This window comes from Zosterops lateralis (assembly GCF_965231275.1).
Source record: "Zosterops lateralis genome assembly, chromosome: 7".
NCBI classification, from domain to species: Eukaryota; Metazoa; Chordata; class Aves; order Passeriformes; family Zosteropidae; genus Zosterops; species Zosterops lateralis.
Window position 1 is genome coordinate 12,130,803 of NC_139767.1, and position 20,952 is coordinate 12,151,754.

General features: G+C 39.8%; 1 protein-coding gene across 2 annotated transcripts in view; it reads left to right on the plus strand.

The window, feature by feature from the left end:
• The window catches only part of BMPR2 (bone morphogenetic protein receptor type 2), a 105,990-nt gene extending 86,819 nt beyond the window's left edge, over positions 1 to 19,171 (plus strand). Inside the window, exons 8-13 of one of the 2 annotated variants that reach the window (XM_083865466.1) lie at positions 1,089 to 1,249; positions 2,348 to 2,495; positions 3,439 to 3,575; positions 7,522 to 7,694; positions 8,772 to 10,033; positions 11,698 to 19,171. In XM_083865466.1, the coding sequence (XP_083721592.1) occupies positions 1,089 to 1,249; positions 2,348 to 2,495; positions 3,439 to 3,575; positions 7,522 to 7,694; positions 8,772 to 10,033; positions 11,698 to 11,948 (2,132 nt within the window). In that variant the 3' untranslated portion in view covers positions 11,949 to 19,171. The remainder of the gene's footprint in view (positions 1 to 1,088; positions 1,250 to 2,347; positions 2,496 to 3,438; positions 3,576 to 7,521; positions 7,695 to 8,771; positions 10,034 to 11,697) is intronic. The other variant, XM_083865467.1, reaches the window with a different exon arrangement.
• The last annotated feature ends 1,781 nt before the right edge of the window (positions 19,172 to 20,952 follow it).

The following is a 20,952-nucleotide window of genomic DNA, read 5'->3' on the forward strand; positions in this document are numbered from 1 at the left end:
GTTTGGGCCTAGTCTTTGCTGTGTACAAACAATACTGCTGGACTTCTGGTACTTTATTAGAGCACTGGCTGTGACAATGAATTGATTTGGATTTTTCTGTCTCTGCATGCATGCTTCAGCCAGCCTTTCAGCAGCTAAAGTATCATAATTATAAAGTAGATATTCTGAGATCTGTGATGTATCACACTGCAGAATATGGCCTGGCACTGAAATGTTAGGTTTTTGGCAGTAAATAAAAGGTTAGTTTCATTATATCTGCCTTAAGGTGCTAATGTTTGGATTAAAATTTCAAACTATGTATCTCAAATGTTAAGCATGAGACTAGCAAAGAATGACAACTAAAGATGCTATTAAAAGTGCTGAAAATACCCAAATCAGTATTCCTATGTGCCATTGAAACTGCAACTCTCATCTTAACTTCATAATTTTGAGATGTGCAGACAGGTGTGTCCATTAGCAGTCAGCAAATGTGTAAGCTTTCCATCATAAAGGAAAGACAGCCACAGTCTGTGAATGCTAGGAAGGAACTCATGGTGTAGAATAAATCCACAGTAAAATGAGATCTGTACTGCTGGCTGCTTTACTAACAAAATAAATAAAAACTAAGAACAGTTGAGATTATTCTTTGGAAAAGATCAGATCCCTTGCAAGATGAATATGTTCAGGCTCTCTGGAATAAGAGCCAATGGTAATTCCAATTATAATGTAAATAATCAGTGCTGCATTTGACACAGGAGTGTGGAAATGACAGAGTATTTGGAATGGCTGTCAGGGCTGTGGCAGCAGGTCTGTGTTTAAATACACAATGTCTCCACTGCCAAAGTCAGGCTGAAATATCCCTTGGGAAGAAATTGTTGGCAAACATTAGAATTGTATATGGCAGTAGCCTAATACATCATATAGATGCAGTGAGACTCTGGATGCCAGTCAGTTTTGTCTAGACAGCTTCTTCTGGAGCTCATTGTAAAGAAGCAAAAACGTTAGCTTTCTAAAGAATAAGTTGATTCTCTGCTTTTAGTAGCTGAGGCAATTTTGGCAAACAGTAGAATTGCTCATATAGTAACAAGCACTTTGGTGTGTCCACACAGACCATTACAAACCTGCAATATCCCATCGTGACTTGAACAGCCGCAATGTTCTGGTAAAGAATGATGGAACGTGTGTGATCAGTGACTTTGGACTCTCCATGAAATTAACTGGGAACAGGCTGGTACGACCAGGTGAGGAGGACAATGCAGCCATTAGTGAGGTAAGTACAAATGCTTGGATGAATGTTCAGGTGGTACAGTTTCTGTCATGAGGAGTGACTGTAGTGTGGATGAGAAGTGGCTGAAGTGTCCATAGGAAGAAACTGGTTTTATTCTCAAAGTAGTCATCACAAACCTGCCATTCTGAAAGGCAGTAGATTGGCAGACTGGAGTTTCTGTGTGAGATATGAGAAGACACAAGGTAGGTTTGGTTGCCATGTTCTCTGTGTGGTACAGGTCCCTTTGGTCTCGTACTGCAAATGTTGACTGAAGACCAAACATTCTTTGGTTTTAATTTTTGGTTTTGGTGTTAATTTTTCTGAAATGGTGACATACCACATTCTGCATCTTCTGCTTCACATCTAATACGGGCTACTGAAATACAGTGAGACTGTTTTAAAGAAAGAGTGCCTAATGGTTCAATGTAGTTGTCTGTGCTTTTACAGAAAAACTTCATATGTCATTTAAAGAACATGCTACACAGTGCTAATCATCCTCCCTTAGAAAGCAAATGCTAATTTGAAAATGCCTAGTGCAAAACAGCTCCATCTAGATTTTCCCATAATGAACAAAGAAACAGGGAAACTGCTGGCTAAAATGCAAGGATGTGGAGTAGTCCTTCGACAAAATACTGTCGTACAAGTACTGATGAGTAAGTGCTCTAATCTAACACGTGTCCTAGTGAAAATAAATAGATATCTTCCAAACTGTTAATAACCTTTGACGGTGGAAGATGTAGGATGGAACCTTGCTGACAGTCCAGGAATAGAGAATAAGTTTTATATTCAGCAGAATTCTCTTCCATTATGATGCATATCTTGGTGTTTAACAGAGTAATTTGGAAAAAGAAACATTTCTTCTATATCATGCTTCATATGAGAACATTAAGTAAGGGACAAAATAATTTTGTTTTCATACATACATACCAAGAGTGGGGGAAGGCGTTTGTTATGACTAGACTGGTAAGAATCTAGAAGCTGAGGACATGGATTAGGAATAAGCTGTGTTTTTTTAACTGTGGAAAATACCAACCAGAGTAGGTTGGTATTGAATTTGGAAATGACTTCCTGATGTGAGGCTTTGGTTTGATGTTTTTTCAGGTTGGTACGATCCGCTATATGGCCCCAGAAGTGCTTGAAGGAGCAGTGAACTTGAGGGACTGTGAATCTGCTTTGAAACAAGTAGATATGTATGCACTTGGCCTTATCTACTGGGAGATATTCATGAGATGTACAGACCTCTTCCCAGGTAACAAAAAGAACTGAGGAAAACCTTAATAGTAGGAAGTGGCACCAGCAACCAAAGCTACTCCCGAGCCCGAGTTTTTGGAAGTGCAGAAGGGAGGTAGTTCCCTCAATTGCTTCAGCCATTAAGTCGGTGCCATCTAGTGTTGGAGGTGGTGCTTGTCAGGACGGTGGCTCTGAGGGCGAGGCGGGGTTCGTGCTCCAGGCTCGGTGTGACCTGTTCGGGCGGTTTGCAGGCATCGTGCCAAGTGCCTTATTACTGTTGTTGTTATTATTGTCCAGAGTTTGAAAACACTGAGAGTTAGGCTGATGGCAAAGGCAGTGTTTCCAGTTCTGAGAACTGATAGAAGTGTCCGAAGGGTCTTTCGGGCTTTTCATCATGAAAGAAATGCTGTGACTTAATGTAGCCTTTAGTCAGTTGTACTTTTATTTATGATGGGGCATTGAAAATTCAGGGAAATCCTCCCTACCTGTAACATAAACCAAAAGGAAGTAGATTTAACATTTACACATGAGATTGTGCCACATCCACCATCTTTTTCCCAAGCTACAGCATACAGAATGAATGTAAAATGCAGAATACACTCTCTACAGTACTACAGCTGTACTTTATGTGCAGAGGCTTGTAATCTTGCTGGGCTTCTTTCTGAATGAATATAATCAGTCAGTGGCATTTCACAGAAAGTAGGTGTCATCTTTAGGCTCCAAGACATTCCAAATGTGCCACTGAACCTGCAAAGTTTGAGGATGCTATCCTTTGAAAGGTTGCTGAACAGCACTTAATTCATATGCAGTTAATTCAGCTTTCTTTGGAAGTCAGACTTTGGGGAAAGTGGGGAACATCTCGATAGACAGCAACTTTGATAATGCCTTTCATCAATTGAAAGCCTTTGCTCTGTCTTTTAATCTGTGATTGATTTTTTTCCCTTTCTTTCTTTTGCTAACAGGGGAATCTGTGCCAGAGTACCAGATGGCTTTCCAGACTGAAGTCGGGAACCATCCCACTTTTGAAGATATGCAAGTCTTGGTGTCTAGAGAGAAGCAAAGACCAAAATTCCCAGAAGCCTGGAAGGAGAACAGCCTGGTGAGAGAGAATATTTTCAAAGAAACAGTGATTTAAGCAGCTTCAGGGTGTTCTCATTTCTTAAAAGCAATTTTTTAGGTTTTGGGGGGTTTTCCCTCTTTGTTAGTATTTAAGGATGGGGAGCTGTTTCTGCCTGGACTTCTTAAATATTGAATTCAGTTTTTGCAAGTTATTGATGTGAAAACTGAATTTATTTTAAGGAAAAATGTTGTTGTTCTTGCATGCTGCAGCGTGATATATAGAAGATAAACCTGTTACATTAATTTTTGATACTATCTGCAGTATTGTGCATGAAATGCCTGTGTGTTCTTCGTGTACTGAATGAGAAACACAAAGCCATTTTTTGCCTTTTGACATCTTATAAACTAATAAAACTGAACTAAAATACCAACTAAAATAGCTGGCAAAAACATCAATATGCTCTTCCAAAACTAAAATTGGTAAACATTGTAATAAACTTTTTTGAACTTGTATAGTCCTCAGGACTTGCAGAGGCTAAAGCTTCTAGCAATCATTTCATTATAACTACATGAAAAAATTATATAGCTTCATTTGATCTGCAATTTTTATTTTCAAGACTATAAACATCATAATATTGTTTGTTGTTTTGAATTGAGTGTAGCTATGGCTTAGAGCCTTGCTGCTGCAGGCCAACAAGTTAGGGCAAGTCAGCTGAACTCTGGTGAGAGTCTGGGCTTGCTTTCATCTGCAGGAAAGGTCAGGTAATGTGAATCCCCTTGGCTTAGAGAGGCTGTTTGTCTTTTATTACAAGCAAAGTGCAATGCAGACAGTTACTGCGTTCCACCTGATACAAGGTAATACAGCTTTAATTGCAAGTATGAAAATGGCATATTTAACTGTTATTTAAAAAGATAGTTCTTGTTATCCCCTTATGGAAATGATACCCTTCAATTTTCAGAGACTTTGATGGTTGATAAGTCTGTAGCTACTGTGCAGACAAGGGGGAGCCCAAGGCCTCACCTGTGCTGGTGCTTGTAAATACGTAGGAACCTGCTTTCAGAGAGGAGCATAGCCTGCAGTGGTACACTGCAGTAAAACATGTTGTAACCCAGCTGAGAGCTCCCAAAAGAGGTGCTTTCATTACACACTTCTGGCCAGCCAGTCTCGGGGGCAAAGGGGGGAAGAGGAAAAAAGAGAAATCAGTGCCCAGAATATACAGGGAATCAAACAACAGCTGTTTTAACTATACTCATGTTAGTGAATGCAGCATTGGAAGAACCAAGCTTGACAGCTGTTTCTGAAGATAGTTAAAACCAAAACAGTTCAAGGTTTGTTTTGTTTTGCAGACTACAATTTTAAATGTTAATTATGTTTGAGCAAGCTGATGGACTCCAGCATTATTAGATGATGCCCATATTTCAAATGCCTAACACATTCTTTGTGTTGTTACTAATTTTTTTTTTTTTTTGAATAATCAAAATGATGATGATAACTCCAGCTCTAAGAATTGATCTACACCATTGCTTTAAGAGAAAAGAAGAATAATCACAGGTGTCAAACAACTTGCTCCACCCTATGCCAGTCTAGGATAATATCTGAATGACCACTCTAGGGCAGATCATGTAGAAAATTAAGCTCCAGATCACCTCACTCTGGACCCAGGTCTTAACCTCCTGTATGTATTGTATGCATGCAATAAAAAACTTTTCCCCATTATTTAAAGTTCTGCTGACATGTTGGGTTATAACACCTTCATGTAAATTCACCTATGAATGAAATGCATGTGTCCTTTTCACCGTTTATGTTATATTGTAGACCTTGATTAGCAGTATTGTTTTCCCCAGTATAAAGCAACAGCCTGAGCACAAGATATACATAAAATAATTCAAGGGCTATAAACTGTTGAAATATTACAGTATTCTTGTCTCTCTTGACAAAGTGGCGTCCATGCTTGACTTCAGAGGTCAGCACTGATGGATACTAACAGAATAATAGAATAATGCAAATTTCTGGATCCTTCTATCTTTTTTGATGAGTCTAGTACTTGTAAATAGTTCATCAAAAGGAAGGGGTCTGCTAAAGGACAGACAGTATTCAATTAAACATTGAATTTGCTGCTGGTGAAATCTCTTGGAGAGAGTCTTGCAAAGAGGCAAGGCAGGAGATTAGGGTGTCCACTGACTTTGTCTAAACTGTAATGAAATCAAGTCCTAAAAGCTGAATGAAGGCATTTTGTTGTGGGAGAGAAAATAGATCCAGTACCCTATCTTGCCCTTGTCCCTCAGGGTGCTTTTGGACTCATGTCCCTCAGCTGTAGCAGTGCCTTTTAGGTGTGGAGCTGGAGCCTAGATCCAAATAAGCCTCTGCAGTGGAAAAGCCGCTTGGGGGAAATTCAGGCAAAGCAGTCCAGCTCACACATCCACACACACTTGCTCAGCAAGAAGAGGCAGAAGGGCCTTCTGTATGATAAAGTTCCAGTGAGGTTTATTTCAGGTGCCAAAGGGTATCAGGAACAAAAGACCAGGCCCTGTGCTGTGTACCAGGTTCAGTATGGGGGCCAGCAGCCAGTGACCTGATGGCACAGGGACAGTACAAAGAGCAGGCAAGGTCAGTGACCTATAGGGAAGACAGAGCTGGTCACCAGGGTCCCAGAATCAAAGGGTTATCAGGGAAAGGAGAGACCACAATAATTTGGGCATCAGGGAGAGTGAAACTGGGGTAGTGTTACTGAATGTCACAAAGTGCTATGGGGAAGTTTTTCAGTCTAGGTGGGAGTCTTTATGGTAAATCCTTCCAAGGCCAGACCCTGGCTAATACCCTGAGTGGCTCCAGGGACTTCACACTCAGCTAAGGAGAGGGTATTGGCTTATCCCCTCTGTGATCTGCTGTAGGAAGGGAGATGAAAGGTTTGCCTGTGGGGGAGCTCATCCCCACCTGTGAGCCAGAGCTGCATCTCAGAGCAGCAGTGATTGCCAGATGCAAGTGATGCCAGGAGCCCACTCTGTGGGTGAGGAGCTCTTGGCTGATGCTCAGAGCTAGTCCTAGCTTCCAGTGCCAGAAGGGCACAAGGCAGTTCTGGCACAGAGACAGTCAGCAGGACCCACTGAATGCCTTAGTGCCTAGCTGGGATTATGCACAGTCCTCAGTGCTGGAGAGGTTAAAGCTGGGCTGTAGATGTCAGCTGTGCTGGCAAACCAGATCCTCTCCATGGCCCACAGACTGACAGCAGGGGCCCATAAATGTCTGCCTGGCTTTTGTACTCCAGATGGAGTGGAAGAAGAAGTGTTCAGTGCTCGTCATTTCAGTTGTTTCCTCTCCAGTTCCCTGAACATATGGCAGTATGTTTTGGAGGTCTTGAGCTCTAATCCTGACTGTACCGTTCATCCCACAGTGTGAAGCCAGGAACACGTGTGTGTTTCTGTTTCTGCACCTGTAAAACAAGTGCAGCAAAAATCTCCTCCCATGGCGCAGACAAATTCATTGATACTTACAAGACATTTGGATGTGACTGTGGTAAACAGAGGGAGACAAGGGTGACGAAGTGAGCATGGCTGTTATTTGCATACAGTGCAGGGGAGCGAGGCAGTGACCATTAGCAGAACTGTGAGCATAACCATGGCAGCACTTCCAGAATATCAGCAATCCTCAGTACACAGCTCTCATAAGGCAAGGAGAGTGAGCAGAGGATGCATCCATCAGAGGGCTGGCTGAAGGCTGTATGGACATTGGTGAATGTAGCTTTTTTTAAGTGTTTTCCCAGTTGATGTGTGTGAGGTGTGATAATACTAGATTTGCAAATTGCTATTATTAGGTGAAAATAATGAGTGAAATTTTGTATCTTCTTTGAGTGAAATTGTGTATCTTCTGTTTCTCTCTTTCACCAGCTTGTGACTGTTTTCAGGCATACAGAACGCTGCCATAAAACAGTAAATTAGAAGCACAATATAAAGGTAAAATAATTTAAAGGAGTTTTGTCTCCTGGCAGGCTGTGAGGTCACTTAAAGAAACAATTGAAGACTGTTGGGATCAAGATGCGGAAGCTCGACTTACAGCACAGTGTGCTGAGGAGAGAATGGCAGAACTCATGATGATTTGGGAGAGAAATAAATCAGTTAGTCCAACAGTCAACCCTATGTCAACTGCCATGCAAAATGAGCGGTAAGAAGAGAACACATTTGGGTTTTACAAGCAGGAAATGCCCAGTGCAGCGCTCGGCTCACTCCAGGACAGAAGCTACAGCTTGGTGCACCCATTAAGTGGCGTGTGTTACATGACCTAGTTTGCATATGGGTATTGCATGACATAATCCCAATTGCTTGTGTTCTTAACATCTCCTGTGTGTCCCCAGAATTCAGGCACCTTTTATGTACATAACTGTGTTTCTCACAGAAGGCCTTTTAACCTGAGCTTAGGCAAACTGTCTCAGCAGGCTTGCTGTGGTACGAAATGACAAAGTGAGTTGTCTTTAAGTACACTTGCTAAATGATGGATAAAGCTTCTGTTTAAAGTGTTCTGCTAAAAACTCTGAATTTGCAGTCAGTATGAGTTCAGGAAATTACCAAGTCTCAAACCTGTAGTTTTTCAGTTAACAAACTGCAGGGCCATTGTTTAAGTCACTATTATTCTGACCCAAGCAAGAGAAGTGCTGCCTGTTCTCTGCTTATATATGATCCAGAGGGAATGAGAATTTGCAGAACTGACTTTAGAGCTTAATACTACACTCTAGAAATCCAGAAGAGAAGATGAAGAATAATGTTACTGTATATGACAGTGTTTATTGTCATGAAAAAATATTATGTTCAATTCATAGAATACCTAAATTGTCACAATAGTAGAGTTTTCATGGTTTAGGACCTTGTGACATTTTCCCAGCATCACTTTTTTGATCTTGTCTGTTGGATTTTTGTTGACCTTTTTCAGCATCACTTCTCTGCATCTAGAACAGAACCTTATCAGTACTTTGCCAACTGGACAAACAGTGTATTGGACAAATAGAAGATTACTGTTCCCTTAGGAAATAACATCCATGATGAAATTTTCCCCTAATAAAACCAATTTTCTTATCCCCAGACTTTGCAAGGAAGTTGCCAAAATACCTCAGTTTATACTGTATCTGTCCTTAGTTTATGCATTAAAAGAAACGGAAGGACACCCAGCTCTCTTAAATGAGAGGCATTATAGTATTGAGGTGATTTTTACATATATGATCTTAATACCACTTATTTTTTCTTAAAGGAATCTGTCACATCATAGACGTGTATCAAAGATAAGGCCATATCCAGATTATTCTTCCTCTTCCTACATTGAAGATTCAATCCACCACACTGACAGCATAGTGAAGAACATTTCTTCTGAACATTCAATGTCCTCTACACCACTGACATCAGGGGAAAAGAATAGAAATTCCATTAACTACGAGCGGCAACAAGCACAAGCTCGCATCCCTAGTCCTGAGACAAGTGTCACCAGTTTGTCCACCACCAATACAACTGGCCTCACTCCTAGCACTGGCATGACCACCATATCCGAAATGCCTTATTCGGATGAAACAAACTTACACACTACGAATGTCATGCAGCCAGGGGGGCCCACCCCTGTTTGTCTGCAGCTAACAGAGGAGGACCTGGAGACAAATAAATTGGATCCGAAAGAAGTGGATAAGAACCTGAAAGAAAGCTCTGATGAGAATCTGATGGAACATTCACTTAAGCAGTTTAGCGGGCCGGATCCACTCAGCAGCACCAGTTCCAGCTTGCTTTATCCACTGATAAAACTTGCAGTAGAGGTGACAGGACAACAAGACTTCACACAAGCAACCAATGGTCAGGCCTGTTTGATTCCAGATGTTCCATCTGCTCAGGTCTATCCTCTACCCAAGCAGCAGAACCTTCCGAAGAGGCCTACTAGCCTCCCTCTAAACACCAAAAATTCAACAAAGGAGCCACGGCTAAAATTTGGTGGCAAGCACAAATCAAATTTGAAGCAAGTGGAAACAGGTGTTGCCAAGATGAACACAATCAATGCTGCAGAACCTCACGTAGTGACAGTTACCATGAACGGGGTGGCTGGAAGGAGCCACGGCATAAACTCTCATGCTGGCACAACCCAGTACGCCAATGGCACGGTGCCCTCTGGCCAGAGCAGCAGCTCGGTAGCGCAGAGGGCCCAGGAAATGCTTCAGAACCAGTTCAGTGGGGAGGACAGTCGGCTGAACATCAATTCCAGTCCCGACGAGCACGAGCCTTTGCTGAGGCGGGAGCAGCAGGTTGGCCATGATGAAGGTGTTCTGGACCGCCTGGTCGACAGGAGGGAGCGACCCCTGGAAAACGGCCGGACAAACGCCAACAACAACAACAGTAATCCATGTCCAGACACAGCTGCGACCAGTGTCCAGAATGTAGTGAGAAATCCTGGGCAGACCCAGACTAGAAGAGCACAGAGGCCTAATTCACTGGATCTGTCAGCCACGAGTAGTTTGGATAGCAGTAGTATGCCGTGTAAGTGCCTGCAGGACTGAACAGTTTCCCTAACACTTTTTTACCTCATATCTGCATACATCTGCTTGAATAGAAGTTATTTCTGTCTCTCCTCAAAGCATACTTATTAAATCTCATATAAATGTAATTTCTCTCAGCACAATTTCAGTCTTTTTGATAAGGTCCTGTCTCCATCAATTCCAGTACATTAGATCACTATCATTCTTCCACATACACAGAATAAATCTGTCTCTTTCTAACCAAACACTCTGACTCTAGGTTAACTTTCATTATTCCTTGCAAAGCTCCTACCTTTTGTAGCTGCAAAGCATATTGAAAAAGTGTGCTGTTTTTTTCTGCAGGGGCACATTATACCTTCTTTTCCTTACTTTTCCTCATTCTCTCAAGAGTAGCTGTCTCTAAGACTCATTGATTTAAATAGTTTATTATAATAACTACTTATATGCTTTGTGATTTTAAAGCAACTGATTTTACTGTATTCGCTCAGCCTAAATAGAGGGTCAGGTATTTTCTATTTTGCTGTCCTAGCCCCAACAATTAGAGCAATTCGTCATCAATTTGGCATGTACATAAAAATTAATCCAAATAATTAGAGAAGGATTTGATTTTAATAGTTTATTTCAGAAAACTTCCTTGAGAGTTCTATGGCCAGAGGTCTAGGAGGTTACAATGGGGCTCTCCTTTTTACAGTAAGAATGTAATCATGTAGTTATAGTTAAATTACATACATCCTCTAGATTTAAGCCTGTTTGAGCTATTGGAAAGACCTCCTGGTGTGCATTTTAAAGAAAATATATTTCTAGAAGTCACTGTAGTCTTGAAAGGTGCTTACAAATCTCATGACTGTGTTTAGGAAGATGCTGTGATACTAGTGGAGTAAACTGAGATGCCAGGCATCTTGGAAATCAAAGGTTGAAAACCAAACGAGAACATACCTTTCAAGAAATGTAGTTGAATGCTCAGCAATGAAATGCCTTCCTTTTAAATAGGAAACCTTAATTTTTGTCTTAACATGTTGATGTGAGTTGAAATTTTACTGAGATAAAGAAAAAAGATCATTGCAGTGACTTTCTTTAATTGAAGGTTAAGTTAAAAGAAGGGATTGTGTAAAGTTTTTTTACAATCAGATTTCAACTGCTGAGCTTTTATCACAATTAAATTTGGTTTTGCAACCTAGCATTCCAAATCCTGACTTAACAGAGAATGAACTATTTTGTTTTCAGATGAAATGCTTTGCCAGGTGGAGTAGGATTAGGGGACCTAACACTGCACTGTTTAAATTTTAGCCTTTGCTGTCCTGTAGTAGCAATGTTCTTTTGTACCTCCTATTACAGGTAATATAAAATACTATGATTGCAAAAGCCCCTCAAATGTCAAATGCTGATTCTCCTGTTTGATGCCAATGTGCATTCCAGGTAACACAAATTACTTCACTGAAGTAATTTCTGACAAAGAACAGAATCTAAGCCTTTGTTTTAGTGGCAGCTGTTGTAGTTGATACACCTGTCATTCCTCTTCCACACGGTTGCCTCTGTGTTAAAAGATTTTGTTCTTTTGTTCTGTTTCACCTAAGTAACAACCCTGGACTCCAGTCTAATCTTACCTTCCTCATAATACTATTTTCTGTTCTGTTTTTTTCTTTGGTTTGGTTATTTTTCCTTCAGTAGGTGAGTCCTCACAAGATGGCAAATCAGGCTCAGGAGAGAAGATCAAGAAACGAGTGAAAACTCCGTACTCTCTCAAGCGATGGCGTCCGTCGACGTGGGTCATCTCCACGGAGCCGCTGCACTGCGAGGTCAACAACAACGGCGGCGAGCAGGCGGTGCCCCCCAAGTCCAGCACTGCTGTGTACCTTGCCGAGGGGGGCACTGCCACCACCATGGTCTCCAAGGACGCAGGGGTGAACTGCCTGTGAAACGCTTCAAAAGCCGACAAATGACCTTTTTTTTTGCGTTATTTGAAACAAACGTGCAGAAGACATTTTAAAAAACTGCTTTCTCCTCCTGTCAGCAACCCCTACCAAGGACTCGCTTTAAATAGATTTCAGCTATGCAGAAAATTTTTAGCTTATGCTTCCATATTTTTTTATTTTGTTTTATTTTTTGAACGTTTTTGCACTTTTATTTAGTATCGCTAAAGTTAAGTCTGTCTGTTTTGACCACGGAATATATATATGTGTATCAAAGATGTGGTCTCAAAATATTTTTTTAAAAAAAAGTAACAAAAAAAAGTATTGCTGATAATCAGTTTGGACCAGTTTCTTAAGGTCACTAAGATCATAAGCAGACTCTAAGACAGGTTTGACTGCAGTGGTGTCTTGTAACCATGTTTTGATTTCTGTGCACAAGCTAGTCTGTATATTTCTATGTTACAAAGTGTATTCTCTTTTGAACTCCTTATTTTCCTTGTGTCATGTTGAAATGTGCAATAGTCTATAGTTCACAGTAGGCTTTATTGAAAAGTGTGTTTCTAAAACTGCCACGTGTTCCCATTTTTGTATTTGTTAATTTTTCCTTGACAGTTGAGCAGTCAGCCGGTCATGACAGTGAACTTTGCACATCGTAGCCAGCTTGAAGCAGCTGCCAATATCACATTGTGCTCAGAGGTGACAATGCATGAATTTTCCCCCAACTTGAAAGGGCTTTCAAAAAGGAACAAAAAAAGTCTGAGCTCCGTACCTTTCCTTTGATCCTCTCAAATCAAAATGTGTTTCCTTTATAGTAGTAGATGCCAGCCTGTGAAGCTGAGTAACAAAATGTTGAACAAATGTAAGGAAACAGTGTCAGCCATTTTTTCCATTTTATTTTGTGTGCAGTTTCACCCCCTGTATTTATGTAAAACCTTATTTAGATCACTAATGATGTACATTGAAAAATACATTTTATTCAGAAATATTAATAATTGTCATACTTAAAAGCTTGAGTGAAGATAGGTTGTGAACGTATTTTGTTTACACAGAGAAAAAAATGGTGACTCTTACTTGGCACAAAACGGTTTTCTGATGAGTCACAAGTCTTTCCTGATTTACCTCCTTACAGACAGTATGGGGTAAAAATCAGGCTGATTATTTATGCAGGTAGGTGCATCCTAATTGATTGTTGTTGCCAAGTTGAGTTGAAACTCATCCTCCTTTCAGAGTTCTTGAGGCCCTCATTCATCTTGTTAAAATTTATTGCATGCTTTTAAAATTCATGGGTGTTTGTGGGGGAGGGTTGGGGATTTTTTTTTCCTTCTGCTTAGTCCCTTCTTTCAGTTTGTATGCACATTGATTTTAGCTGTCAGTGAATGTGAATGTAATATATATTGAGATAAATGGTTTTTTCACTATCTCAAGTAAACCTTTCCTGGTTTTGGAATGATTGGTTTTACTGTCTACTGAAAGAAAATTAATTTTCTCTTATTAGTTAGAACCTCCTTCCACCTAAGAAATAGCCTTCCACTCATTCCAATTGAAAGCACTCCAGTAAAAAGTATTTGGATATAAAAAGGTGTAACACATCAGTCTTTGGTAACAAGCAAAGATTTATCATTTCATCTGAAAACTGGTGATGTTCAAAGAAAGAAAATCAATTTAGTCAGCCTGCCAGACTCCTGTGGCAGGATACTGGCAGCAAACAATTGCCTCCCCCAGCCTGTCTCCTTTCAGCTGACTGAAGCAGATGCTCTCTGCTTTTAAGCTCATTCATTTCTTTGCCGTTTTACCATTTTTCCCCCTGAGATAAACTTTGCCAACCCTCTTCTTCACTATCTGTTGATACAACTCACCTAATACATGCATTGCTTACATCTGATTCTTGCTGTTCCCCCAAATCCCTTGTTTATGCTTGATTCCTATGATTTTCTCTTGTAATGCTTCTTAACATTTCTTAGATTCTCCTAGATATCTCCAAGAGATAGCACTATAAATCTAGACTTTGATTAAGTGTAGTTGTAGAAATACAAGCCACAAGGCACATTTTGAGCTCCCTATGTTCTTTAAGCACCAGTTCAAATAGTACTTCTTGTCTCTGAGGCATAATTATGTTTTCCCCCTGTATAATACAGTTATATCTCCCCTTTTTAAAAATACAGCCTTCTTCTGGCTTGACTTTTAATTCACTCTCTGGCTTCCCATCTGCTGCAGTCTCAGGTCCCAGATGTTGAAAACCTGCCAGTTGCTCAGCTGGGTTTCAAGACCTGAATCAGAATTTCTGGCATTCTGTTCACTTTGCTCACTGTGGCTCTCTTCTCTCCTGGCGTCCTGTGAGTCTCCATTTGGAGTGTGCGGTGTTGTTTTTGGTGAGCACAGAGCACATTGTGGTGTTGAGGATTCTTCACTCCTTTCCCAATGATTTTTGCTTTGCCTTGCATGTATCATCCATCAGCATTTCAGAATGTGGGCTGAAAACAATATTTAGGACTTTTTCTAGTCCAGACTACTCTGGGGAGAGAAAAATGACTTGTCTGACTGCTGCTGCTTTCTGCTGAGACAGAATTGCACCAGTCTTGTAGCCTTTCTTTGCAGGCCATGCCTTCGTGAGAAATCCAACTTTCTAGTGATCAATGCAATCAAAATAATTTTAATACCAGATGAAAATGTTGTTCTGCAGTTCTCCTTCAACATTCTTAGATACTTTTTTTCTTTCCTTTGTCTATTTCTATTACTTGCTGGAGGGCCTTTGGAATGAATTACAATTAGTAGCAAGATTGGCTGTGCAATCTACCATGGATAAATATAATTTGTAACATGATAGAAAAATGTACTTTATCATGAAATACCCTATAGATTAAATAGATAAAAATCTATTCTTTTTTAAAGGTCAGTCATAGCAAATTCTTAAGTAGGTACCAAAATACTGTAATTCTGTACAGCTAGATGAAATCAGATTAGCAGTTTGGTTTTAATGCTTAATTTAGTAATGCCATTTTTTTTTTTCCTCACAGCACATAATCCAGTGTCCATAGAACACTTTCTCTGTAAATTAAATTATACTAAATTTTATCTTGTGCCACAGGGAATCATCCTTAACCAAACAAAATACATGTAAGAAAAAGAATTCTACAAATCAAACACGGGGATAGTTGATATTGTACAATAAACAAGGAAGACAAATGTGATTTTTTTCCTTGTGCATTACAATTTTGCTTATTTTGGGTTTTTTTAAAAAAATGAGAATTATGAAAGTTGATAATTTTCTATCAATTTCTCATGTATGTTGCAGACAAGATAAATATAGCAAAATTAAAATAGAATGGTAGTGTAAATACCTATTAATTGTGCCACTGTCAAATAGGCAATAGTAGAATATTTGTAATGGTAATTTATAATGGATAATTCAAGTAAAATGGTTGAGCAAACATTTTGATGTTTGTATAAGACAAAATCCAAAATCTTGTTGGGTATAGAAAATGGCTTACTAGTAGAAGCAGGAGAGTTGCTTAGGTTAATGCATTGTCTCTTGTTCTGTTTCCTGTAATAGAGTACCAACAAAACGTGGTTTTTAGAATGTGAATTCTAACCCTTTGAGCAGACATGCCTCATAGTCTTCTAAAATTGATATTTACAGGTCAGATTATCTACAACACTTCCCTGAATTTGTTTATAATGTTTTACAGCTTCATATGCTAGCCAGTTGGTATTACCAAGGCCTTTCTTGAAACTCCAAGATGCACTTACACTGCACAACTAAAGTAAAGGTATTCCTAATTTAAAAGAAAACCTTCTGATAGTATCATAATTAGAATATTTTCAGAAACAACATTTCCATTCTTGTTTTGCTTTCTTGGTACCACTCGTTTGTCTCCTATTTTCATATAGAAATTTACCTAATTTTCAAAGGCAACACATTTTGATTTTTTTCAGTGCACTGGGCACAAAACAATGCAAGATAGATGCTGGCAATTTTCAGGAAATAAGCAACAAAAAACACCTATCTCATAAATAGGTTCAGAAAGTTCAGATCCTCTTACCTGTCAGCTTTCTCTAAAAGAAATCTGGAATCCTGCCTGCCTCAGACAGGAGAATAAGGAAGTTCTTTAATTTTATGGAATAAATTATTGGCCCAAACTTAATAGTAATGAATTCTTACTTTAAAATATATATGCATACATGGTATATGCCCTAGTAATAGTGTTCAGTGCATTTTTGCTCTAATAATATTTCTTTTTTAAATTTTAAAAAATATCCATTAATATAACATTACTGTGTCTATGTTCAGATTATAATTTTCTTTAATGAAAAATACAAAAGTTTGCCATTGAAATGTTACTGTGGACATTTCTTGCCTAATTAGGGAGAATTTTAAAATTGACATATTTAGTCTACACTTTAGAAATTAATTATGCTGTAATTTTTACTTGTATAAAATTGATGGCTGGTCCCATAGCTGAAATAGTCTGGGTTTAAGCCATAAAAATAATAATTGCCAGGCACAGTAGCATATAAATGACCTGATGTCTAATTGGAAAATTTGTAGCGGCTCATCAAAGTAAATTGAAATTGGATTGATCAGTCTTTGAAAGTTGGATCGTAGACTGGACTATTTAGTAATTTACATAAATTTGGATTATTTGAACTTTTCTGTCTGGTATCCCAGTGTCCATTTTAACACGTAAATAGATTAACCTTCTTTTTAAAGCGTGCTTACTATTTTTTGTTCAACCTCAAGCCTTTTTTCACTGAAAAATCTATACATATTGCAGTGAAGCCAGATATATATATTTTTATGTAAACTCTGTATGTATTTAGATGCATATGTATGTTGTGTGTAAGTTCCAGGATTAAATTCTGTGAGTTACAGCATCAGATGGTAGCACTGATAGAAAGTATAATGTGGGGGAGGGGGGTTTCATATGCCATTTTAAAATTGTCTGTAGTGCATCACAGTAAAGCTGGGATCAGACTGTGACACATAGTCCAGTAGTTCAAGATCTCCCGTGACAGACTTGTCGCTGATTGTTTGGGTGGAATGGATTTACGAGAGAGAGAAACCTGGGAATGCACATGACAAGCTTTATCTGAAGCTGAGTAATTTAAGATACCTCTCTCAAAGATCAAAAAATAACCCAAAACACTTAACACGTGATAATTTTTACAAGGCTTTTTTATGTAGTAGCTATAGTTGTGTGTGGTTGCCATTTAAACATAGTATTTTAGTCCATTAAATCCAATAACATTTTAGGCTTCTCTATTGTCATATGAAACTGTAGCTATAGAAATACATCCCTTTTTGATCTCACCCACCCCCCAGGTAGGTTCAGTTTTCACATAAAAAAGTAACAAATCAGATTTCTCATTTAGGGTTTCTTCTGTACTGAGTAAAATTGGAGGCAGAACTTCCATTTCTGCAATAACAGGTGTGGGTGCTCCTGCAAATCCAAATGGATGTTTTGTTCAGCACCTGTGTGTCTGAGGGAATGGGCACCTCATCGCCTCACAGCTGAGCCCAGTGCTCTTGGAATACAGCAAGAATCTGCCTTTGATTGTGGGTGAAGGAGGGGTGGCTTCTGCTGGCTGTGGTGTTAGAATGTTTCTGGGGAGGATTAGCCCTAGGAAAGCTGATGTGGAATGTGGGACTGCAGGGGGCAGCCCTGGCTCCTGAACATTGCTGGGTGTTGCTGATGGATTCAGGCTGTGGAGCTGGGTCAGGACAGGGCAGCTGTGGCTTTGTCCAGAAGTGGAACTGCACAGGGGGAGTGGGAGTGGAAGGGTTCAAGATAAATCCTCATTTGCACCAAGGCCCTTTAATGTTGACATGGGCTCCATGCAGGTCTGTTTAGCAGTGCATTACTAATACAAATTACTTCTTATGGCCATTTCTGTTCATTTCATTGTGGTTTAATATACACGTGTGTAATAAGCAGGAACTAGTTGGAGTTATGCTAATTCATAGCTTAATCATCAGCTATATTTCAAAGCCTGTTCCTGTTTTCATCAGCAATTGTTTGAATTTGCAAGTCATTCAGTTGGTTAACTTCAATGCATACACCTTGCTTCCACAGCACAGGAAGGAAGGATTTCTTCTCAGTCCTTGCAGGCTTCTGCAGATGTATCACTGGAGTGTGTCCATCAGGGCACAGCATCTCGCCTGGTAACTATTTTAAAGCAGAAATAATTAGCCTTTATGACTTCCTAGGTCCAAGATCTCCCAAACCTCCACTTTTGTAGCCCACTCACTTGTTCTTAAGACAGCAAATGTGTGAGGTTTATTTCTAGAGCACTTGATTCACTTTCTTTTTTGTGCTTCAGAACTGTATCATGAAGTTTCACACTTCAGTCATGTTTATTCAGAAAATGGTTAAATGTTTCTGGTCTTTGTAGTTTGTAAGAAGTCACAAGAACAAACAGGCAAGTCCAAGTTATAGCTGACTCATTTGTCACTTTTGAATTTCCTGATTGGTGACTCTTCCCTCTCCTTCACACTGTTAAAACGTATTTAAAATGGTTTGTATGTATGTGTTTCTTGTCTGCTTTTTGTCTGTAGAGGAAAGCGTGCTCTATTCACATTTATATAAGCTGGAATCATATTTTACAATTGCCATTGATTATTTTCCCCCCCAAAATGCTGTATAAGAGGAAAATAAACATGGCAAGAATTAATTTCTAGGGCTTGGTCTTCTGTAAAGGCTGAAATAAGATGATGTGAAACTGCCATTTTCCTCATGAAAGACTGTAAAGAGAGCATTATTTTCTGAGCGAGCTTTTCTGGGGGAAGAGGGGGAGAAATCCTAGAATATGGAGTCTCATCAGAACCCTTTTCTTAACGGGTATTTTTGGTTTTCCTCTCAAACAAATGAGGAAATATCATGTATGAATTTATAAATAATTGCTTTCAGTTATTTCTTTTGTATAAGCTGCCCAATACCCTTGCTATGCTGTATAAGTTGTGTTTCATGGAACAGTGTGAGTATGAAATAAAAAGCTAATTTTTGGTTTTTAATCATCTGTGGATGCCACTATGAAAGCTGACATTGTTAAAGCCACTACAGAGTTTTCTATGAATACTTGTAAGAATTGCTTTGTTATATATAAACCTAAATAAAGAGATTGTATTGATACAGAGACATTGGATAAGAACATTTAAAAGGCTATTCTTTAGGCCTGAGAGAAAAGGCTTGCTGTAAAAATGGTGCATTATTCCATTTATTAAAGATCATATTAATGACAAAAAGCATGCTCTTTTTTTGGTGGTTCATGTCATTACTAGCCACAAGTACTAACATGCTCTGCTATGTTGGTTGGTTGAAGGATAAGGAATTCCTTGATTACTAAGGGCTGAATAGGACTTCCAGACACCTTTGGCATGAGCAGGTCCCACCCTGCCTTGTTCCCAGGTGCTCCTGTGCATTAGGAATCACTGGGGCTTGCACTCACTGGAGTAGTGGTGCCTCTACTCCCTTCTGCTCCCTTTCTCACTGGCCAGCCAGGTCAAGGGTTTGTGTTGGAACTGAGCACAGTTTTGCAGACATTTCACAGCAGCAGGCCTTGCATGACCTCTTGTCATGCTTTGTCTGCTTGCTAAGTGTAAATGCAGGAAAAAAGAAAACTGGAAAGAGAGGTATTAAACCAAGTACTTTTCTCCTTCAGTTTTGGTTGGCGCTTGGGAAGAGCCCAGGATTGATGGCAGACAGGCATGTGGAGGAACACAGCAAGCAACGACCTCTGCAGCTGGGACAGGAATTAAAAGAGCAACCCCTTACCCTTCTCACACAAATTATTGCACTTCCCTCTCTGAAAATGCTGCGAATTTCTGCCGACTGTACACAGATTGGTGGCATCCATCCTGCAGCTCACTTGCTTTGTTGTTTTTGTGTCCCCTCCTCAATTACCGTTAATGTATTTTTCTCTATCCACAGTGATGATTTTTGCAAGCAAAAAAATGGTGCAAGTCTCTGGCCAAAGAACTAACTCCAAAATTCAAAGAAAGAAGGGAGACAGAATGACGGGCTTCATTTCTTACTGCCATAAATAAGGAGGAAGCAACAAACTGAGGCAAGTAGTGTGGGTTGAGTATCTGCCTGTATGGCAGATCATCTCAGCCCTACAAGTGAACCTAGAAACCCTTGGCTACAGGAAGGGGCCATGGCAAGCCTTGCTTTCCCTGGAAGAAGAAGCACACTGGGAGTGGGGGCCAGCATGACAAAAGTAGCTGTCCCCAAAAGCAGTTCTCACTCTTGACTTGCCTTACAGTAGGAGCAGCCAAGTCCTGCCCTACCCCAGCAGGTGTGGCTGAGCCTTATCCTCAGGGCATCTGAGAAGCCTGACTCAGCCCTGCAGGAACAGTGTGAATGGTGAATTTTACTGATAGATTTTTCTTTGGGTGCATGAGCTACTCGGGCTTAAGAAAGTCTCCTCATGATTTCCCTGACCTCATACACTCACCTCTGCCAGCTCTCCCCTGCAGAAATAACAACCACATTCATTTGCTTTTGCTTTGCTAATGGGAAATAAAAGTAAAACAACAATAATTATACTCTCCTTTGTTCCAGAGCAGTGATGCAGCTGCAGAACGTACTTTGTGGAACGCAGCCATGTCAGTCTTCCATTTGTTTCCATTCAGGGTTTTTTTCCCCTATTTACTTCTTGCTAATTCTGATGTTATGGAAATTCTCCACGTGCGGGAGATTATAGACATCTGCTCACTGCCATGACCCAAAACACATTCTGTTGGATAAGAAGGTTAATTTTCCACAGGCAGGAAAACTCAACTATATCAAAATATTTGTATAAATTCAGCTTTTCATGTTAACCTGAAGCATTGTCATTCTCCATCCAGAGAACAGTTAAAACGTTTTGATTACTGGAACTTAAATGGCACACTTGGGTATTCTGCTTTTACATCAGGGGATCTTCTTTCAGCTCTCAGTACCACAGGGAAAGTCTGTGAGAAATCCACAAATGGTGGTCTGAGCTGAAGTCATGCTTTGGGGATCACTGATAC